This window comes from Myotis nattereri (genome assembly GCF_964212035.1).
Source record: "Myotis nattereri genome assembly, chromosome: 3".
Taxonomy (NCBI): Eukaryota; Metazoa; Chordata; class Mammalia; order Chiroptera; family Vespertilionidae; genus Myotis; species Myotis nattereri.
Window position 1 is genome coordinate 149,783,819 of NC_138077.1, and position 19,748 is coordinate 149,803,566.

The following is a 19,748-nucleotide window of genomic DNA, read 5'->3' on the forward strand; positions in this document are numbered from 1 at the left end:
ATATATACATATATATATATGCATACACACAATAAGGTTAATATCTTAGACAAACACTAGATCTCAAAATATAGTTAGTAGATAAGTAAGAATTCTAAATTATTTGCTCCTTTGGGTTTCTCATACTCACCCTGTTTTTCAGGGAGACAAGCAGCAGCTGTAAAAATTTTCTTAGATTTGAATCTATAGTGTAGCATTTACCTAATTAACCTGTATTAACAATTTCCATTATGACCCCCAACTTGTGTTACAGAAACAGCATGGATCATTTTATTGTTCTAAAATATGTCACTTGTAATATTTGAGTGACTAAAAAATGTTAATATTCTGTTTACATTAACCTATTTTCTGAAAGGTAAGGTCTTAAAATAAGTTAACTTTAAACAAGAAAAAAATACATATAATATGGTGCTTGCATTTTAGCATGAATGCATACTGTTCTTTATTTATGAAGACTTTGATGTTTCCCCCCTACCTTTTATCCTCAGTGTCTAGTACACAGAAGGCATTCCATCAATTTCCATTGAATAGAAGATGCTACTGACCTTACAGGAGTAAGATGCAAAATTTGCCCATTATTGTCAGTGAAGAGAACAACTTGCTGTGACTCTTCATGATTTTGCCCTTCCCCAGGACAAAAAGTACTTGCAAGAAGGCTAAAGTTAACGTCTTTGAGATCTTGAATACAGTAAAGCCAACGCATACTTGGATCAATGGAAAATTTTCAAAAAGAAATAATACTTAAAACCAAAGTTACAAATTGCAATCTATTTAAACTTTAATTTGTGCATCTGTGGTAATTTATGACTGCAAAACACTTTTTTCTTAGAATGACATAATTAAAGGCACATTTCATAGGAATGCATAGTGTACCATTCTAAAATATTTTAATTTCCTCACAAAGTGCTTGAGCAGTCACACATACAGTAATAGCAAAATATATTTACACTCTATAGAGTTTAAAAATTTTAAATCTGACTAAAATATATATATATATGTTTAAAACTACAGAAAAAATTAGTGCTTTCTTCAGCTTACTGGTGTGAATATACCCTGCCCTCTAATTTTTTTTAGTGATTGGCTTTAATTAAAAAAAAATTTCTGTACATTGTGTAGTTACAAAAATGCTGTCAGTTTTTAATGCTAAAAGCCTATTTTAGACATTGCTTTTTATGCATATTTGAGAACCTGAAAAGGTGAAAAGACTGTACCTCAAAAGTATTTAGTGTTTTTTTAAAATGTTGTGTTAATACTGTTTAAATTAAAGCCAGGCAATTAAACTAAGATCCTCTATTGTCCTTTACCAAAAGTCAACTGGCATTTAAAAATAACTTGAAACAACATATTGCTCCTTCTAGAAGATTATCCCCCAAAGGATCTTGGGTAATAATCAACTTGAAAAGAAATATGAATTATCTCTGAACCATTTGAATTGTTCTCAGAGTACAGCAAAAACATGCCAACACCCTCTGGCAAGGCTGAAATATTTATAAATGTTTTCAGCTCAACTCTCTGCTTTCGTGTTTCTCATATTTAAACTTGAACAGTTTTTAAGACATGAGATCACTGTGATTAAATGGTTAATTCAGAATGTTCAGTTAATAACTTGGTATTCCTGAGGTATGATGAACCTAATATGCTAAGCACAGAATCAAAGATGTTATTATTGAACTAAGGAAAAACAATGAAGTCATGGACTAGAAGGGAAAAACAAATGAACAAACAAAAATATCCAAACCTCTAGGCAAGTGGAAAAGTCATGGCTTACAAAAAGACTTTCCTATAAGAGCATTAAAAAGCCACGAAAGGATCCTCTGAAAAGTTGTAAAGAGTACTTGATCAAATTATTTTTGAGACTTTTGAGGTACAGCTTTAGTGTTATAATTTTTATAAAATATACACTGTTTTATCAAAAATATTTATACATTCTGTTACAATATATTGCTTTTGCCCTTAGTAACTGCCAATATAAAATCTGGATCCAGTGGCCTAAAATGTACAAATGCACTTAACAAATGCGGGAGTTTGAGGTGTCTGCTTGGCCACTGTACAAAAGTGATGAAGTAGTGAAATTAAATAATAAACCAACATAGAATACATTACAACTTGCACATATACATGTTCACAGCATGTATACAATGATAACCCCTATGTTTTAACAAAGATATAGTTCCCTTCTACAGTAGACACAAGAACAAGATGAACTAGGTTGATAAATGTACAATGAGTATCAAAGAAGCACTAATGAGTTCACTGATTTTGGAGGAAGGTATGACTGAACATGCTGAGTGTTTAGACTTTGGGAATGCATACAGGTTAACACAGTATCTTGGTTCAGGCTAATCAGAAGTTCTCATTCTTAAAATTTTAAGTAAATGCTGATGTTTAATTGTTCCTGTTCATTTCATGGTTTAATAAACAAGTGTTTGGCAAGTAGCTCTGTTGAAAAGCTGTGAGGTTCTGTTACATAGTTGGTAAAGATAAGGCAATAAAAGTTTTCTCCTAATAAATATAAAAAATTTATAAAACAAGACATCAATTCATTTCATTAAAAAAGGCCTAAAAATGTGCACAAACTACCACTACTTTTTTTTTGATATTTCAGTTATTTCTTTAAAAAAATAAGAGTATTTGCCTTATTCAAACAGAATCATGTCTGACTAGTAACAGCATCCCAAACCCTTTTTTCATTTAAAAAATTCAGCTAAGTGAAGTTAATTGATTCATTTTCCTTCCACTTAAGGCAGGCATACAGCCAAACTAGGGACTATAGAAGAGCATATTTGTTTTTTTTAAAAAAAGACTATTGATCCAAAAGTATTCATCTGTGACAGATTTTCACGCCTGATATTCATTCAGCTTAAACTTCATGAAACTGTTTCCAGTGCTCAGATTTACATTGAGAATTCATCAAGAAGCTACTTTTCAGAAGTACTTTAAAACAAATCTTCATGTGTTTTAAAAAACAGACTCAGAAGCTACTGGTGGCACAGAGAGCAAATGAAGAGTTGCTATTTTTAAGAGGTCATCTTGTAGTCAGTCTTCTTGGTTTCACAGTGGGTAGGAACTTAACACCAATCAGCAATGTAGTCAAAATCTCTGAACATTTCTTGCTCCTCTTCTGAAAGTATCCTTGGTTCTCGAGGTGGAGTCAGAATAGGTGCTTCTGAGGTAAATTCATCATCAAAGTTACTAACATCTTCCCGTCCTCGAATGGTAGGTACAAATGGTGGCTTTACTTTTTTGTCCATCAGAGCACTCCAATCAATTAGCTGAATTACAAAATATAGAAGGTCCAGTTTAGTTTCCCACTCCTAATGGCTATAGTTTCAGAAAAAATTCTAAACTTTCATACTTACTCGGAAAAATGGGTGTTTTTTTACATCCTCTGCATCTTTCTCACCAGCTCCAAGGCGCCTCTCAGGATTTCTTCTTAACAGCTAACACAACATAAAGTTAAAAAGTAAGATAAAACCAGCAACTTCACTGATAAAGATTCTCATAACCTACAAAGATTTAGATTTCTTTTTGTATGGTTGTCTAAACCATGCAACTATGAACTGGAAAACAACTTCTAGAGTTCTACAGGGAAATGTCCTTCAATATAAAAAATTTAAATAGTTTATAAACCATTAATTCTTACCCTTCTCATTATGGAAATGGCTTCTGTAGATAAGAACCTTGGATACCTTACTTCATCATTTACAATACTGTCAAAAACCTCCTCTTCATCATCACCAGGAAAGGGAGACTAGAAGAAATATCTTTGAGTAAGTCAAAATAATTTCCAATAAAGTGAAAACTTATCACCTATCTAAAGCACAATCAAGAACCAGGCAGTGAAAAACAAAACAAAAATAAAACACCACCACCAAAACGCCCAACAAACAAGGACAAAAGAAGCTACAACAGATATATATCTATTGCCCAGAGGATACACTATATATACTTTCTGAAATATTTCTTAAATTTATTTCACAGACCTGAACAAATTTGGTCAAATCATCCTATATAATAAAAGGCTAATATGCAAATTGACCAAACGGTGGAACGGCCAGTCGCTATGAAGTGCACTGACCACCAGGGGGCAGACACTCAGCAAAGGACTTGCCCCCTGGTGATCAGTGCACTCCCACAGGGGGAGCACCGTGCAGCCAGAAGCCCTGAGTCAAGCTCATGGCTAGCAAGCGCAGCAGTGGTAACCTCTCCCGCCTCCGTGGCAGAGCTAAGGATGTCTGACTCCCGGCTTAGGCCTGTGCAGGGAGCGGGCTTAAGCTGGCAGCTGGACATCCCCCGAGGGCTCCCGGACTGCAAGAGGATGCAGGCCAAGCTGAGGTATCCCCCATCCCCCTCCTAGTGCACAAATTTCATGCACCAGGTCTCTGGTATAATTTTTAATTTCATCCCATTTTATTTCATTCATTTATACAGCCAGACAGTAAATCTTTTAAGTACTTACTACATAGTGGGAAACATGTAGATAATAAACAATCTTTAAGAAGCTCAATATTGTGGAAAGACAAAGGAAAATGGGTAAGGTAAATATGGTAGTAAGTGTTACTATGGAGGGAAGCACAGTTTGTGAAAATGGATCAGATATTGATATGCTTTGAATTTCAGTCAGTAATAGTTACAAAACACAATTAGAAAATTTGCAGATGTCACATAATGATTGCACTAAGCAGCAGTTGCCAACAAAATTAAGAGAAAAAACTACCTATTCCCAGGCATATTTTATGCTCTATACACAACAGATCTTGGGGCATTTCAGTAAGCAGCAGAGTATTAAAATTATTACTCAGAATGACAATAATGACTCTTTGATATACAAAGAAATAAACTCTCAACCATGCTGAAAATGTAGTTATACAATATGGCTTATCACCTCAGAATTTCAGATGGTTTAGAATTGATTGCTTGCTTCCTAAAAGATATTAAAGACTAAGAACCAAGCAGCAATTCCAAGTATCAATGGAGTAAGAGGGATCTTTCACCTGAGGAATCTGTGAAAATGATTTCAAAACCCAACTTCCTAAAGCTGAGCTGCCCATCCTACTGTGCATATCTAAGGTAATTTCAAACTTTTCAGTTATCAAAACTTTAGTTTATTCATTCACTCATTCAAAATACATAAATCAAATACCTAGTATATGGGACAATATAATTTGTTTCAGGAATGGAGGTAAATCAGGGAAAAATTCTATTTCACAAGGATTTGCAATCAGAACTTCAAGTGGTAATACAATGCACTTTTGTTGACTTGATCAGTCAACTTTGTGTTTAAAATGCCATTCTATAAGTAAAAGTTTATCATCATATTTGTTAAGATGTTAAAGTTCTTTGTTTCTTCAAATAGATTATAAGCTAACAACAAAACACAACAAATGTGTTTTAAACACATGTAAAAATGCAATTGTCTGTTCAGATGTCAAGCATCTAACTCCAGTATGTAAGGTTACTTCTGTGATACCCCATTTGGCAGAGGGAAAGGAAACCTGGTACATTCATTAATTTATTTCTGTAGTCTTTCCAGTCCTCAAAACTTGTACAAATACAAAGAAAATTTCAAAACAAGTATCACATGATCTCCCTCATATGTGGAATCTAATGAACAAAATAGATCCAGAGACATAGAAGCATGAAACAGGCTGCTGGATCTCAGAGGGAAGAAGGGGTGGAAGGGAAGAGATCAACCAAAGAACTTGCATGTATAATCCATGAACACAGACAATAGGGTGGTGAAGGCCTGGTGGGGTGGGGGGTGGGGGTGGGGGGAAGGCAGAGGCAGGCTAGAAGGGGTCAATAGCAGGGAAAAAGGGGACATCTGTAACACTTTCAAAAATAGAGATTTAAAAAATTTTTCAAATACAAATTTGAATATGCAGGATATGTTCAGGGAGTTTTCAATTATTTGTAAATGTTACAGAAATTAGATATAAACTTTAGCCAAACCTCACTCTTATAATAGTTTAAAAAATGTGATTGCTAAAATTTCACCAATGCTATAAAATTATGAAGCATACTGATGAGTTTTAAGTTTAGCTCTTTTCCCAACTATCCTCTTATGGAGGTGTTAAAAATAAATGGAATTTCAAAAAGCAATTTGGAAGGAATAGATAGCTCCATTGTCTTAATTAATTAGAAGCTCTTTTAAAAAAAATATGGAACAGTAGCTTCCTCACTTGTTCACTGCCAATCCTCCAGTCACTTTAGAAATGGAGGAAGTATAATCAACTGGCTCTTAATTCTCTATTATTTTGTAATAAACATATTTTTTGCATGTCATCTCTAATATGGAGGGGTAAATTTTAAGCAAGCATATAATTTTTAGTAACTTAAATTTCATATGTATCTGAATGATACACTTAAAAAAAAACACAAAGCAACAAATATGTTACTTTCAAAAGGGATTTCAAGTATGCCAGAGTTTACAGAAACAACTATGATGAATACATACTCTGGCTCTCTTAGAAAGTAAAGATCACCCAGGATTAGGGATAAAATACATCTTTCAATCCTAAAACAGCAAACAGCACCTTTTCTAAATAGAGGTAAAAAATTTAGTTCTGAACCATCAGTCTTAAGGACAGAAACAAGATTGGGTGGCTTCAATACCCTATCCTGCAGGTAGCAAAATATAATGGTTTTCAGACAACCAGGTTTAAAATCCAAGCCCTACCCCATGACAGTTGTGAGACTTTGAGCAAGTTACTCAAGTTCTGTTTCCATTTATGTATCTGAAAATGAATGTAGATTAATATTGAGCTTATTAAAGGTTGCTGAAAAATTAAATACGCTAAAATTTCTAAAGCACACAGAATAGTGCCTAGCACATGATAAACCTTTTAATTAGCTATTTCTTTCCCTCCTTTTCCAAGTATTCACTCCAATGTTGTTTGGATGAACTGAAATAATTTATTTGTTTGTTTGGGTACATGACAATCACAGAGAAAAATTTTCGAAATTTCTGACATTCAATAATTTGGTCATTCCTTCATTCATTTATTCATGCCAAGAAAAGTTGTTGGCACCAGAGAAACTGTAGAACAATGAACCAATCCAATAAGATAATTTTTCTTGCATCTTGAGATCATCAAGATTCTCTAAGTAGTTTTCAATTACTTATCTAAATATGGACTCTTTCCCAATTCCACCCTAATTTATCATATCCAACAATTTATAACAAAACAGATTAGCCTTTACTACTACTTTATTTATTAGATATAATTCACTTTCCTCAGTGGTAAAATTTCTGTGAACAACTAAGTTATCCCCAGAAATGTATCAAGTTAATCTAAAGAAAACAGAAAGTTAATCTTTTCAATTCTGCTATCCTGTTTTTGAAAGTAACATTTGTTTTTGACTAAGGTATAGCTGACTTTTCTTTACAGGTATACATGACATCTGTTTATTAGTTTTCCTGTTATTCTATTCCCTATGAAATATTCAGTTATATTATATCTTAGAATCATAACACAGCAATACCAAAATATAAGAAACTATTTTCAAAATATTGGTAATGCATTCCACAGATGACATAAAAATCTAAAAAAGACAGTGAAGGTAATACAGAATCATAGGCAATTATTAGTACACTATAAATATTTATGAAACTTAAGTTCCATTTATGCATGAGACATATTAGTTTTATAAATGACATGTTTTGTTCTTTCAATCATCTTTCCTCTTTTCTTTCTCACTACTTTATACTGCTTACCTCTCCAACAAGCATTTCATATATAAGTACACCAAGGCCCCACCAATCTACAGCCCTTGTATAAGATGTTTCTGTTAATACTTCTGGGGCAAGAAATTCAGGAGTGCCACAAAATGTGCTTGTTCTATCTCCATATCCCATTCCTGAAAAAGGTAAAATTTAAATATTAGTGCATGGTGACCAAACTCAAGATATACCAAAGACTTTTAAAGAAAATGTTAAAAGTTGGTATTGAGAAAACTATGCTAAATAGCAACCTTATTATTTAATTAATGGGTAAAAATGACTTTCATACTTTATTAACTTATTTTCTCTTTCTTGTCATTACAAGTCACAAGTGACTATGAATTTCAAGTTTTATCATTTTTTCAATTCAATCTTTTTTAGTAAGTTTATTTGCTTCATTATAAAAATAACATTAAATATAATTTGGAAAATACCACAAAGCAAACACCTGGAAAATCAAGAGTTCACCAAAGATGTTACATAATATAGAGATATGGTATTAATATTTTTAGTTAACTAGTTTTCAAACATATGTTCCTCATAATTTACTTAATCAAATATACATTCTACATATTGAAGATGTCTCAATGTATTCTGAAGTATTAAAAGCTCATAATTGTTTTCTTATGAAAGAACTTAAATGAAAAGACCTTAATTCTAAATATGAAAAGGTTTGCATTTACTAAGTTTTATTTCAGATTAACTTAATTATGCCCGTTAAGACCAAGACTTAAAGGGTGAGAAATTTTTTTGCAAAATTTCTTTAACATTGGTCATATTACTTTTTCTTCAAAAATATTATTTGTAAGAAGAGTTGATATAATATCTATATACGTAAGTTCTACACAATCCTTTTAAATGCGTTGGCCAAGATTAGGAAAAAGTTAACAAAGATGGAAACAGAACTAATTTCTTTATTTTTATTCTGTGCCCTGGTCACACAACTAAAACATGTTATACTTTTTGCATAAAACTACTCTAACTTTTCCCCCTTAATTTTTAAATGGCAATATTATAAAATCTTAATATTTTAATGTAATGCATATACTGTATATCATGTCACTTATAGTAAAGTAATATAGTTATATTTCATTCATTCTGACATATTTAAAGGAAATTGAAAGTAAGCCAATTACCTAAGACTTCAAATTGGTAGAACTCCATGTAAGTAGTTAACATCAGTTTCTGGAGTCATAAAGATCTAAGTTTAAAAACCAGCTTTGCCACTTGTTAGCCATGAGAGCATGGGAAAGTTGTCTTACCTCAAAGGCTGTTTTCCTCTGCTGTATTACCAACTTTCATAAGATAGTTATAATTTAACTGGATATGCAGCATATGAAGCAAAGTGCTTGGCACATAGTAAGTGCTCAAAAATGGCTAGCTATTACTATGATATGTACTATACCTATTTTATGACAATGAGAAATATACACTTATTCGGGTTATTGAATACATACTTTCTGAATACCTATTATATTCTTGGCATCCATGCCGTGGTGGGGACATAAAAATGAGAGTAAGACACAATTCTTGTCTTTAAGGAGCTTACAGGAAATTGGAGAAAAACCAATATATACAGATGTCAACACAATTTGATGACTAACTAGATATGGAGAGCAGAGAAGAGGACAGAGTTCAGGATAATTCCACATTTTCAAACTGGGAGGCTGAGAGGACTGTGGCACCATCAACTGTGAATTAGACTCTCTAAGGAAAAGAAACTATTTTTTTTAATATATAGCATCTGAGATACTTATTGACTATTCAGGTAGAGCTGTCTAGTAGACAGCTGAATATATGTTAGGAAGGGAAATACTAGATTTGAGGACCATTAATATATAATTGCTAGTTAAAAATTAGCAGTGAAGAGCAATGGTCTAAGGGCAGATGCCAAAGAACAAAATTATTTAAATCAACATTGTTCAATTCAGAGAAGTCCAGTAGGAGAAAAAAATTTTATTGAACTCAGTAATTAGGAGGTCAGTGGGTAACTAATGGACATATACTCACCAAGTTCATCTGTTCTTTCATTCATTCATTCATTCATTCATTCATCGAACTACTTATTATTATTTTTAATCCTCACCCAAAGAGTGAGGACATTTTTTCCATTGATTCTGAGAGAGAGAGAGAGAGAGAGAGAGAGAGAGAGAGAGAGAGAGAGAGAGAGAGAGAGAAGAGGGAGAGGGAGGAAGAGAGAGAGAGAGAGAGTCAGACAGAAAGACAGACAGACATTGATGTGAGAGAAACACATCGATTGGTTGCCTCACACACATGCCCCAACTGGGGGCAGGGATGGAACCTGCAACCAAGGTATGTGCCCTGGACCTGGAATCGAACCTGTGTCCCTCTAGTGTACAGGTTGATGCTCTAACCACTGCAACACCAGCCAGGGCATCATCTAACTACTTATTAACTGAACATTCACTGAATACTTAAGATGTGCCAAGCACTATATTATATGCTATAGAAACAAAGCTGAATAAGAAATAAGAAGCTACCAATGTGGAGGGGCAGGCAGATAATGTTCCTTACAATACAATGTATTAAATGTAAAGATAAGAAAGAATACCTATTTACCATATATTAAATAAGCACTGTGTCACATACTTATCTCCAATTCTCAAAATACTCCTAAACAAGGATGATTACATTTATTTTATAACTGAGGAAATACTCAAAGAGGTTAAAAGTAACTCCTTCAAAGATACAGAGCAAATAAGTAGCAGAACTAGGATTCAAAACCTAAGACTATCTGGTACTTAAGTCCAAGCTCTGTACACTTCCTTATGCTACCTCTGATTCAAATTTCCCCAGTTTACTTATTTATTTACTCTTGAATATATAGAAAGGGTTCTTGATATATATTTTTCCTATTTAAAAGTGTTAAAAGTTTTAAGAAGCTAGAGAGAAATTATTAGGTTCATTTAATTCACTCTATAGTCCCAGCATAGTGAAAACTTTGGTGCTTAACCAATGTTTTTATAGAATAGTGATAGAATTATTAATCATACAAAGAGAATCTTTGTTTTATACTCTGACTTCTGAAAACCTAACTTTATTCATACCCACAGAATTCTTAATATGTGACAATTAGGTTATATGAATAATCCATAATGTTTTAATAAAGAATAAATTAAGTTAAAAATACATTCTACTTTCCATAGACAAACTTGAAAACTACCAAAGTACAAAGGAATAGTAATATATTAAAAAAAGAAACTTTAAAATTTCTAATTACCTTCTTTGCAAAGGCCAAAATCAGCAATTTTCACAAAGCCTTCTGTATCTAGCAATAAGTTATCCAATTTCAAATCTCTGTTCAGGATTAAAAAAAAATGCAAATAATAAAATCAGTAAAAAATGTAGTAAAAAATTCATTTCATTAGCAGCCATACTTTCTCTTTGCTAAAAACAACTTTTTCAAATTGTGATTTGAGATTTAAATACTATATTAGAAACATTCATTTTTTTTTCATTTGAAAAATGTATTACTCTATATAATATAGTTTCTGAATAATTTTCATTATATAGAATAAGAAGAATGTATTTAATAAAGAATGTTTTCTCTATTTAAATATATACTTAAAAACATGAAAGGAGTTTAAGCATTTGCCTATACACCATCCATAAAAAAGAAATGTCTAACAGTACAAAGAAGGTGCTAGGGGGCAGGTTTAACTTTCTAAGAGAATAATTCAAAATAAAGAGAAAGCTATCTATCCATACTAAATGATTACAAATTAAGTTAAAAACAGTTTATCCTGTGAGTAAAACAGGACCATGAGGATACCCTTACCTGGAAAATATTGTTAGAAGTTTGAGTAAACTAATGTTTATAGTCTCCTAATCTGACTGGCTTTCCAAATGTCTACTCCAAAGCAGCGATTTTCCAGTGGTGTGCTGCAAGAATTTTTAAAGCATGCAATATTGGATTGTTTAGTCAGGGCACTAACCTCTTTTCCCTTAGATTGTCAATAAAAAAATGACAACAGTCAACACAACAATAGCCATCTGATATGAATGAATCAAAATTATTCAGATCAGCAAAAATATATTTTTTGGTGTGCTGTAGAATTTTAGTAATTAGTTTATGAGTGCCACGAGATGAAAAAGTTTGAAAATTACTGGTCTAGAGCAATGCTATTCAAAGTGTGGCCCATAGACTAGTTGCTGGGCTATGAACTAGTTGTTCTGCAATTTGATAAGGAGCCTGCACCAGACATAAATAAGTTGTCACCAATATACACTGTTTAGTTGACAGCAAGACTTAATGAAGCAGCAGGTGATACTTTGCACTCTGGTACAAGCTACTTATCTTAAAATGAAAACATTTTGAGTAGTACTAGTTTTACAGAAGTTTTCTGAAGTTGAATGTAAAACATTCACCAGGATGCCCTAGCTGGTTTGGCTCAGTGGATAGAGCATCGGCCTGCGGACTGAAGGGTCCTAGGTTCGATTCCAGCCAAGGGCACATGCCTGGGTTGTGGGCTCAATCCCCAGTGGGGGGCGTGCAGGAGGCAGCCGATCAATGATTCTCTCTCATCATTGATGTTTCTATTTTTCTATCCTTCTCCCTTCCTCTCTGAAATCAATAAAAAATATATTTAAAAAAAATATTCACCAGGATGAATATTGTTGGTGAATTGTGTTATCAGAGGCCAACTCATAATTTGACTACTGTAATTACATAATGGGCAGAGGTTCAGGAACAAAGAGGTCCATCATATAATTACTGTGTTAACCATGTCTTTCAAAACTGGAATTTAACTTTTGCGAGGTCACTTATCATATAAAAGAGAAAATTAAGAAGCTGATTAAACACAAAATATCCTTCTTAATTATCTGTAGTTCTAATACATACCAAAGTAAGCCATTAAGCATCAAAACTTCACTTACCTATAAACAATTTTGTGTTCATGTAAATACTGCAGCCCAAGAACTACACATGCAGCATAGAATCTAAGAATTAAATAAGAAATGTTTAATAAATTCCACTGCTCTTGAATCCTAGTTTATACTTTTATGCTTCAAAGCAGAATTCCATAGTTAACTAATTTCACATATATTAGTTTTTACTATATGCCAGACATAGTAAGAAATGTGCTAAATATTGGGAGAAAAAAAGAAAAAGAAATAAAAAAAAAGTAAGCCTGCCTGCTGTGGCACAGTTGGTTGAGCATTATCCTGTGTACCAAAAGGTTGCTGGTTCGATTCCCAGTCAGAGCACATACCCAGTTTGCTGGTTTGATCCCCAGTAGGGGTGCATATGGAGGTAACCGATTAATGTTTCTCTCTCTCTCCCTCTCCCTTCTTCTGTCTCTAAAAAAAAAGAAAGAAAACATATTAAAGGAAAAATACAATCTCTGCAATGGAAGCCTTTAACTTTGCCTGATGGCTTCCACTGTAGTCCTTCAACCTGGTCTGTAGGAGAAATTACAATATGCTGTAAGGGCAGAAGAACAGTGTGAAGAAAACTTTCATAGGGGAAATATAGGGCATTCCCTTGAGAAGGAAAGAAATACAGGTGTAAGAGGCATAATATTTTTGAAAACAGTAATAAGTTTACTATGGTTGAAGTAAAAAATGGGGAAGAAGTAATGAGAGAGGAGGCTGGAAAGACAGCTTGGGATCAAGTTGTGAAGGATCTTGAGACATTATGGATACTGAAATTTTTCCTCTTTGTGATAGAGAATAAAACTATTTTAATCAGATTTGTTAGATATTTCTGATATTAGCATGAAGGTTGGAGTAAAAGTAGGTAGATATCCAGAGGAGAAAACAATAGATAAGGCCATTAGGATAGTACAGATGGAAATTGTGAGAACCTTCATTGTAGTGCCAACAAAGAGAAAGCAAGGATAGGTTTAAGAGAAATTTTAAAACTAGCATGACAGGACTTAAGAGTCTCCTTGGCTGTGAGGATGAGGAAGAGGAAAAGCTTAAGATGACTCTCAAGGTTTCCTTCTTAGTGCAATGAATAGGTAAAAAAAATACAGGAGTAGCCTAAGTTGTGCTGGGAAAATGAGTTTGGCCTTAGATTTGTTGACTCTGAATTGTCTTGGGACAGGTGAAGAGGTTTAGAAATTGGATAAATGGATTTGGATCTTAGAAAAACTTGCCCCAGCTAGAATATTAATTCTTGAGAAGAACAGGACCATGTATGTATTTTTCATTGTTTATTCTAAACTAGAAGCCTGGTGCAAGAAATTTGTGCACGGGTGGGGTCCCTAAGCCTGGCTGGTGATCAGGTCGATCCGGTTTCCCTCCTCCTGCCCTCACCGCCGATTGTGGCCTGCTGGCCGGGGGAAAAGGCCACAAGAGATTTCGATCCCCAGTTTGGAATGTGCAGGAGGCAGCCAATCAATGATTCTCTATCATCACTGATGTTTCTATCTCTATTTCCCTCTCTGAAATCAATCAAATATATATTTTTAAAATGCAAGGTTTTTAGAGGAAGAAAGGTAGGGCAAGGGTGCTATTGGAAAAAAAAAAAGGACGGGGGCATTTGAGATCTTGCTCACACTTCAGATAGGTGGTCCTCAGGGGGTGACAGTTGAGGAGGGGCAGTGGGTGGAGCATGGCACTGTGGGCTGAGGAACGGGCTGTAATAACTGGGAATGTCTGTGACAGTGACACTGAGTATGTGTTGGGGACATCGCTGGGATCATTCATCCCCAAGAGGTTTTGATTCCGGACGGCAGGAGAAACACAGAGATCAGTGGGCCTTTCTTAGTCTAGAACAGTGGTTCTCAACCTTCCTAATGCCTCGACCCTTTAATACAGTTCCTCATGTTGTGGTGACCCCCAATTTCATTGTTACAAATTGAACATAATTAAAGCATAGTGCAGGTTGAGAACCGCTGGTCTAGAAGGTGGCCTGGGCAGCAGGAGCAGGCTGCCCTGCTTCCCTACAAATGTAAACATGCAGTGTAACTGCACATGATGTCAGTCACATGGCCAAATCAATCCGTCAGTGCTGGTAGCTGTGTCCTGTCGCTCTCTGGCTGTGCTGTGGCACTATTGGCCAGGGAGACCGAAGCCATGCCCCTGACTGCACATAGTATACGAAGGGGCAGGCAGGACGCTGGAAGCCGGAGCTGATTCGGCATGGGCCCGGAAGCGCTGCTTCCACTGTGGAGCAGGATGGGGAGCAGCTATCGGAGCGACCGGCTTTGGAGTCAGAGGGGCTGTGCTTCCTGCACCTCACCAGTGGCTGTGTCTTTCATTGGAAGCAATATATATACCACTTTCTTGGATACTTTCAGAGATATTGTAAACATATACAGATACTTAAAATTATCCTTTAAAACACAAATACTAATATTTCGTACAATAAAATGACACAGACTATTCTACCCTTTCTCTTTCCACTTAACAATGTACTTTGAGTATATTTGGTATTTAAAGTCATGGTCATAATGGCATTCCCTAGGGATAAAATGTAACAGAAAACAAAAGTTTTAGCCCTGGCCACGGTGTCTAAGTTGGTTGGGCATCATCCTGTGCCTGTTTGATTCCTGGTCAGGGCACATGACTGGGTTGTGGGCTCGATCCCTGGTAGGGAGCATCTCACATCAATGTTTCTCTTTCTCTCCCATCCTCTCTCTCTAAAAACAACAACAAATCAATTTTAAAAAATTATAAATTTAAAAAAACCAGCAAAAATTTTATTAAAAAGAATCTAAGTTTTGTATTTAAATTATCATGTATGGTTTAGGGGTAATCCATGAAATTTCAATATGGACAACAGAATTAAATAGATTTTTTGTTTTTGGTGGCAAAAGGTAAAAATTTCTAAAGTCTTAGTTTCTATTTGGGAAAAGGGGTGGGGGACGAGAATTAATTCACAGAGCTTTTTTCCTTTCCAGAAAAATATTAATCATGAAAAATTCAGAGAAATGTCTAAAGCATACTTACACAGCTCTTGGTTCAGAAAAGACATCTGTATGAATGTGCATCATTAGGTCCCCACCGGCAGCATATTCCATTACAAAGCAAACATGCTCTTTTGTTTGGAAACATGCAAAAAGGTTCACCAAAAATGGATGCCTTACACTATTCACAGTTTCAAAAATTCTTTTTTCACACATCAGGCTGTAAGAGAAAACATTTAAAAATAAATAGGTTTTTTTCTTCCCTTAGGTTCTAGCTGGAAACAATGCTCTTTAAAAATTACCAAACTCTAAACTAAGCAAAGTTCTTAACTATTATAACTTTAAAACCATAAAATAGTCTTTGTTTTGCTACATATGCTTTAAAAAATTTGGTCTGCTTGATGTATATAATGAATTGAAATATGTTAATGCAAACTAAAATATATGATTAGTATAACAAAGATTATAGAGTTTGCACTGACAGTACCGGAGAAGCACACGTATAGCTAGTGTTATAGTTAACAGAAAAGACTTAATTAGGGTAAACTGTGAAAATTTATCAGGAAATGGTCAGAGAATTTAGCAATCTAAAGCATAATAAAAATAAAAGTTTGTGACCAAGGTAATTTCAAGGACAGCCTTTTTAATTCATAAGTTACAGAATTCAAGTATTTTATCATATAATATATGAAGTAAAGATATGCTGCTTAAGTTTTAATTTGGAAGGCTGACTGGAAAACAGAGAGGCTACATGGAGAATTCTGTAACATGCTTCAAGAAGCTCCTTGAGAGTGGTATAATTTCTCTGTAAAGTCTATAGAATCATAGGTTTTTTTCTGTAAGAATTTTTACAAGCTGCTAGAAAGAACATTGTTCAAAATTTCTGACTCTGGAACATTAATTTTGACTAAAGAGAAAAAAATTACTACTCCTTCTCTCCCTGAAAATCAACTTGACTTAAAGTAGAAGAAAATCAAGTCAAATATTCAAGCACAACTTGGAATTAACTTATTTTCATATTTAATCACCCTATTTATGATAGTTTTTGCTGTTAAGTCACAACTTCAGAAAAATAAATAATTTTATTTATTTTTATTTCCCTTTATTAAGGTATTACAAATATGTCCTTATCCCCCCAATGCCCCCACCACCACCACCCTCTCAATCCTGCCCTCACCCTTACCCCCTGGTGTCTGCATCCATTGGTTATGCTTATATGCATGCATACATGTCCTTTGGTTGATCTCTCCCCCTTACCCCCACCCTCCCCTACCTTCTCTCTGAGGTTTGAGCATCTGATCGATGCTTCTCTGTCTCTGGATCTGTTTTTGTTCATCGGTTTATGTTTTAAAAAACTAACCTGTCTACTTCGTCTCGAGCTACAATGTCTCCTTTCTTTAAGGCTTTTATAGCAAACATCTCATTTGTGTGTTTATATTCAGCCAAAAGCACCTGAAATGAGATTAAATAATTATTTCCCACTAGAGTTATTACTTTTGTAGGTATTAAAGAAATATTAAGAGATTACCTTTCCAAAATGTCCTCTACCCAAGACAGCACAACATCTGAAGTCTTGTAGATTAAACTGAAACATTTGTTGAGATCTGAAAACAGCAATATCAGTTAAAAATAAGGTAAAAGTATGAGACCAAACATGCAGTAGCAAAGTTCTGTATATATTCTTTACCTTCTATCCTCAAGTTCTCGAACTCCACTGTATTCTAGGCTTGATTGAGGAATATCAGCTTCAAATTCAGATTGAGATTTTGGACGTATACTATTTCTGTCATTTTCAATATCAAAAACAGCTTCTGAGTCCTGTGAAATATTAAATACTCATTAAATCAAAGAAACATTCAACTTAGTAGGTAAGGATAAAGTTAAAATAAAAATGTCAGAAGTCAATATCTGTAAGAAAAGTTAAATTCAGATACTAAATATTCATTTAAAGGTTATTAATTGTATATTGCATTTATCTAAAACATGTGAAAAACTTAACACATTAATGCCACCTTCAATGTGTATTCAGAAATCATGTTAACCAAGCCAGAAGAGGGAGAGTGTTTACACAATATATCATTTACTATCAATCATGTTCTTATGCTCTTTTTAGCTGAAGCAGCCTATTTTATCTCTACTGGCCCATGGACATCTAGAGATTTTTGTTTCACTCATAAGAACACAAAACACAGACAATTTAAAAAAAAAAATCCTCACCTGAGGATATGCTTATTGAATTTAGAGGGGGAGGAAGTGAGGGAGGGAGAGAAGGAAAAATGGGGGGGGGGGGGGGACAAAAAGAGAGAAATATTGATGTGAGAGAGAACATCGATCTACTGCTCTCCTAATGGGATCCAACCTGCAACCCAGGAATTTGCCCTAACTGGGAATGGAACCTGTGACACTTTGGCCCATGGGATGATGCTCCAACTAACTGAGCAATACTGACAGGACACAGACAATTTTTAAATAATTGAAATGTATACCTCATTCACTATGATGCTTTTACTGGTAATTCACATGGTAAAAATACAAGTTTAAAATGCCTTGCCTGTTCTGGTGCATCCAAATCTCTTAATTCAGCAGATTCATCCATTTCTCCAAGGGAAGAATCACGGGGTGGGGCTGGAGGAGGTTCAGGTTCAAGATCAAAGTCCAATTTGGTTACTGTAGAATCACTTATAAAAGAGAAAGTAATTCACCAAAAAGTTATCAAAAATATGTATTTTAAATAATCTAAAATTAAAGCAAATAATTTTTAATTTTTAAAAGTAATCAGAATACTAATTTCATCATACAATTTGGAAAAAAATGAGATTTTAAATAGGCCCACTGTAAGCAATAGATACAAATGTCACAATTTTTTTGTATTTTATAAAAGCAATGCTTAAATCTTAGACACGTACCTAGTTGGAGATGCTAGTTCTGGGATGCGTACATCAACCACTGGCACTGTAGCAGGCCCAGGTGCTTGAGGACTAAAGGTGCCAGAATGATTTACTGTAGGAATAGCTCTTCTCACTAGCCTTCCCCAAGTGGCAATATTAATATTCATTTGAGGAGCTCTGAGAAATGTTTTGCCTGTGGATATTGTAAATAAACAGAACAAGTAATTTTTTACATATTACCAAAAGCTATAATTAAAAAATTCATATTCATTGGTTTATAATTTAAGGACAAATAAAATGTGCCACTTAAAAAATAGCTAACTATTTGTTATAAATACTAGTGCAAAACAGCAAAAACAGTTTTAAAGATAAATAGGTAGATACTTTATTTTTAAAGTCTAGTAATGATATGTGGTTAAAATTTAATAAAAATTCTTATCTTTTGGAGATACTAACTATAATATTTAAGAATAAATCAATATGATGTCTGGATTTGCTCCAATTAATCTGAGGAAGTAATGAGTGAAAGAGATATAAAGAAAACAAAATTGGCCATGAGTTGACTGTGGTTGAAGTTGAGTGATGGTACACTGCACTAGTCTCTCTACTTATGAGTATGTTTAAAATATTCCTTAATAAAAATAAATACATAGATAAAAATAAAACAAAAAACAAAGATGGATATCACTTTTAAAACAGTATGGAGAGATTCCAAAATGGTGCAGAAAAGTAGAAACTATACGGACATGCTCCCAAGACCAAACTGGAATTATAATTAAAATACAGAAAAGCCACCCTGAATAATCAACTGAAGACTAGCTGGAGAGAACCCTGATAACCAAGGATGGGAAGTGGAGACCATATAGAGACTGATGGGAATTGAGGAGACACGAAAGGGCTGGCTGGGCTCCCACAGACAGCAGCTGAATTTTCAGAGAGATATCTCAGCTATGTGGGGTTGCCACTGAGAACTCTGGGGTCTAAACCCCAAGTTGGGCCCCCCAGCCCAGAACTGAGAAAGGTGCCCACATAACATCTGGCTGTGAAAAGCAGCAGGGTTGCTGTCTACCAGGGAGAGAGGGCTGGAAATACAGGCACTCTCTTAAAGGGCCAATGCACAAAATTTCATGTGCAGCCACTCACCTTGGGCTCTGGCAGAGGAAGAGCAGAGTCAACTGGAGCAATGTGAGCAGAAACCAGGTTTGGGGAATATGGGGTTAGAGCTTGGAAGGCAGACAATTGTTTCCTGTGCTGAGACAT

The 19,748-nt window shown here is 34.5% G+C and overlaps 1 protein-coding gene across 4 annotated transcripts in view; it reads right to left on the reverse strand.

Annotated features, from left to right (window-relative positions):
- Positions 1-1,112: 1,112 nt before the first annotated feature.
- Positions 1,113-19,748, reverse strand: part of PKN2 (protein kinase N2) — a 148,949-nt gene continuing 130,313 nt past the window's right edge. For all 4 annotated transcript variants that reach the window (XM_081087818.1, XM_081087819.1, XM_081087817.1 and 1 more), the window contains 12 exons: positions 18,507-18,681; positions 18,152-18,278; positions 17,288-17,418; positions 17,129-17,204; positions 16,961-17,052; positions 15,644-15,820; positions 12,623-12,685; positions 10,965-11,041; positions 7,718-7,860; positions 3,644-3,751; positions 3,360-3,440; positions 1,113-3,272 (listed from right to left, as the gene is read on the reverse strand). In XM_081087818.1, the coding sequence (XP_080943944.1) occupies positions 3,069-3,272; positions 3,360-3,440; positions 3,644-3,751; positions 7,718-7,860; positions 10,965-11,041; positions 12,623-12,685; positions 15,644-15,820; positions 16,961-17,052; positions 17,129-17,204; positions 17,288-17,418; positions 18,152-18,278; positions 18,507-18,681 (1,454 nt within the window). In that variant the 3' untranslated portion in view covers positions 1,113-3,068. The remainder of the gene's footprint in view (positions 3,273-3,359; positions 3,441-3,643; positions 3,752-7,717; positions 7,861-10,964; positions 11,042-12,622; positions 12,686-15,643; positions 15,821-16,960; positions 17,053-17,128; positions 17,205-17,287; positions 17,419-18,151; positions 18,279-18,506; positions 18,682-19,748) is intronic.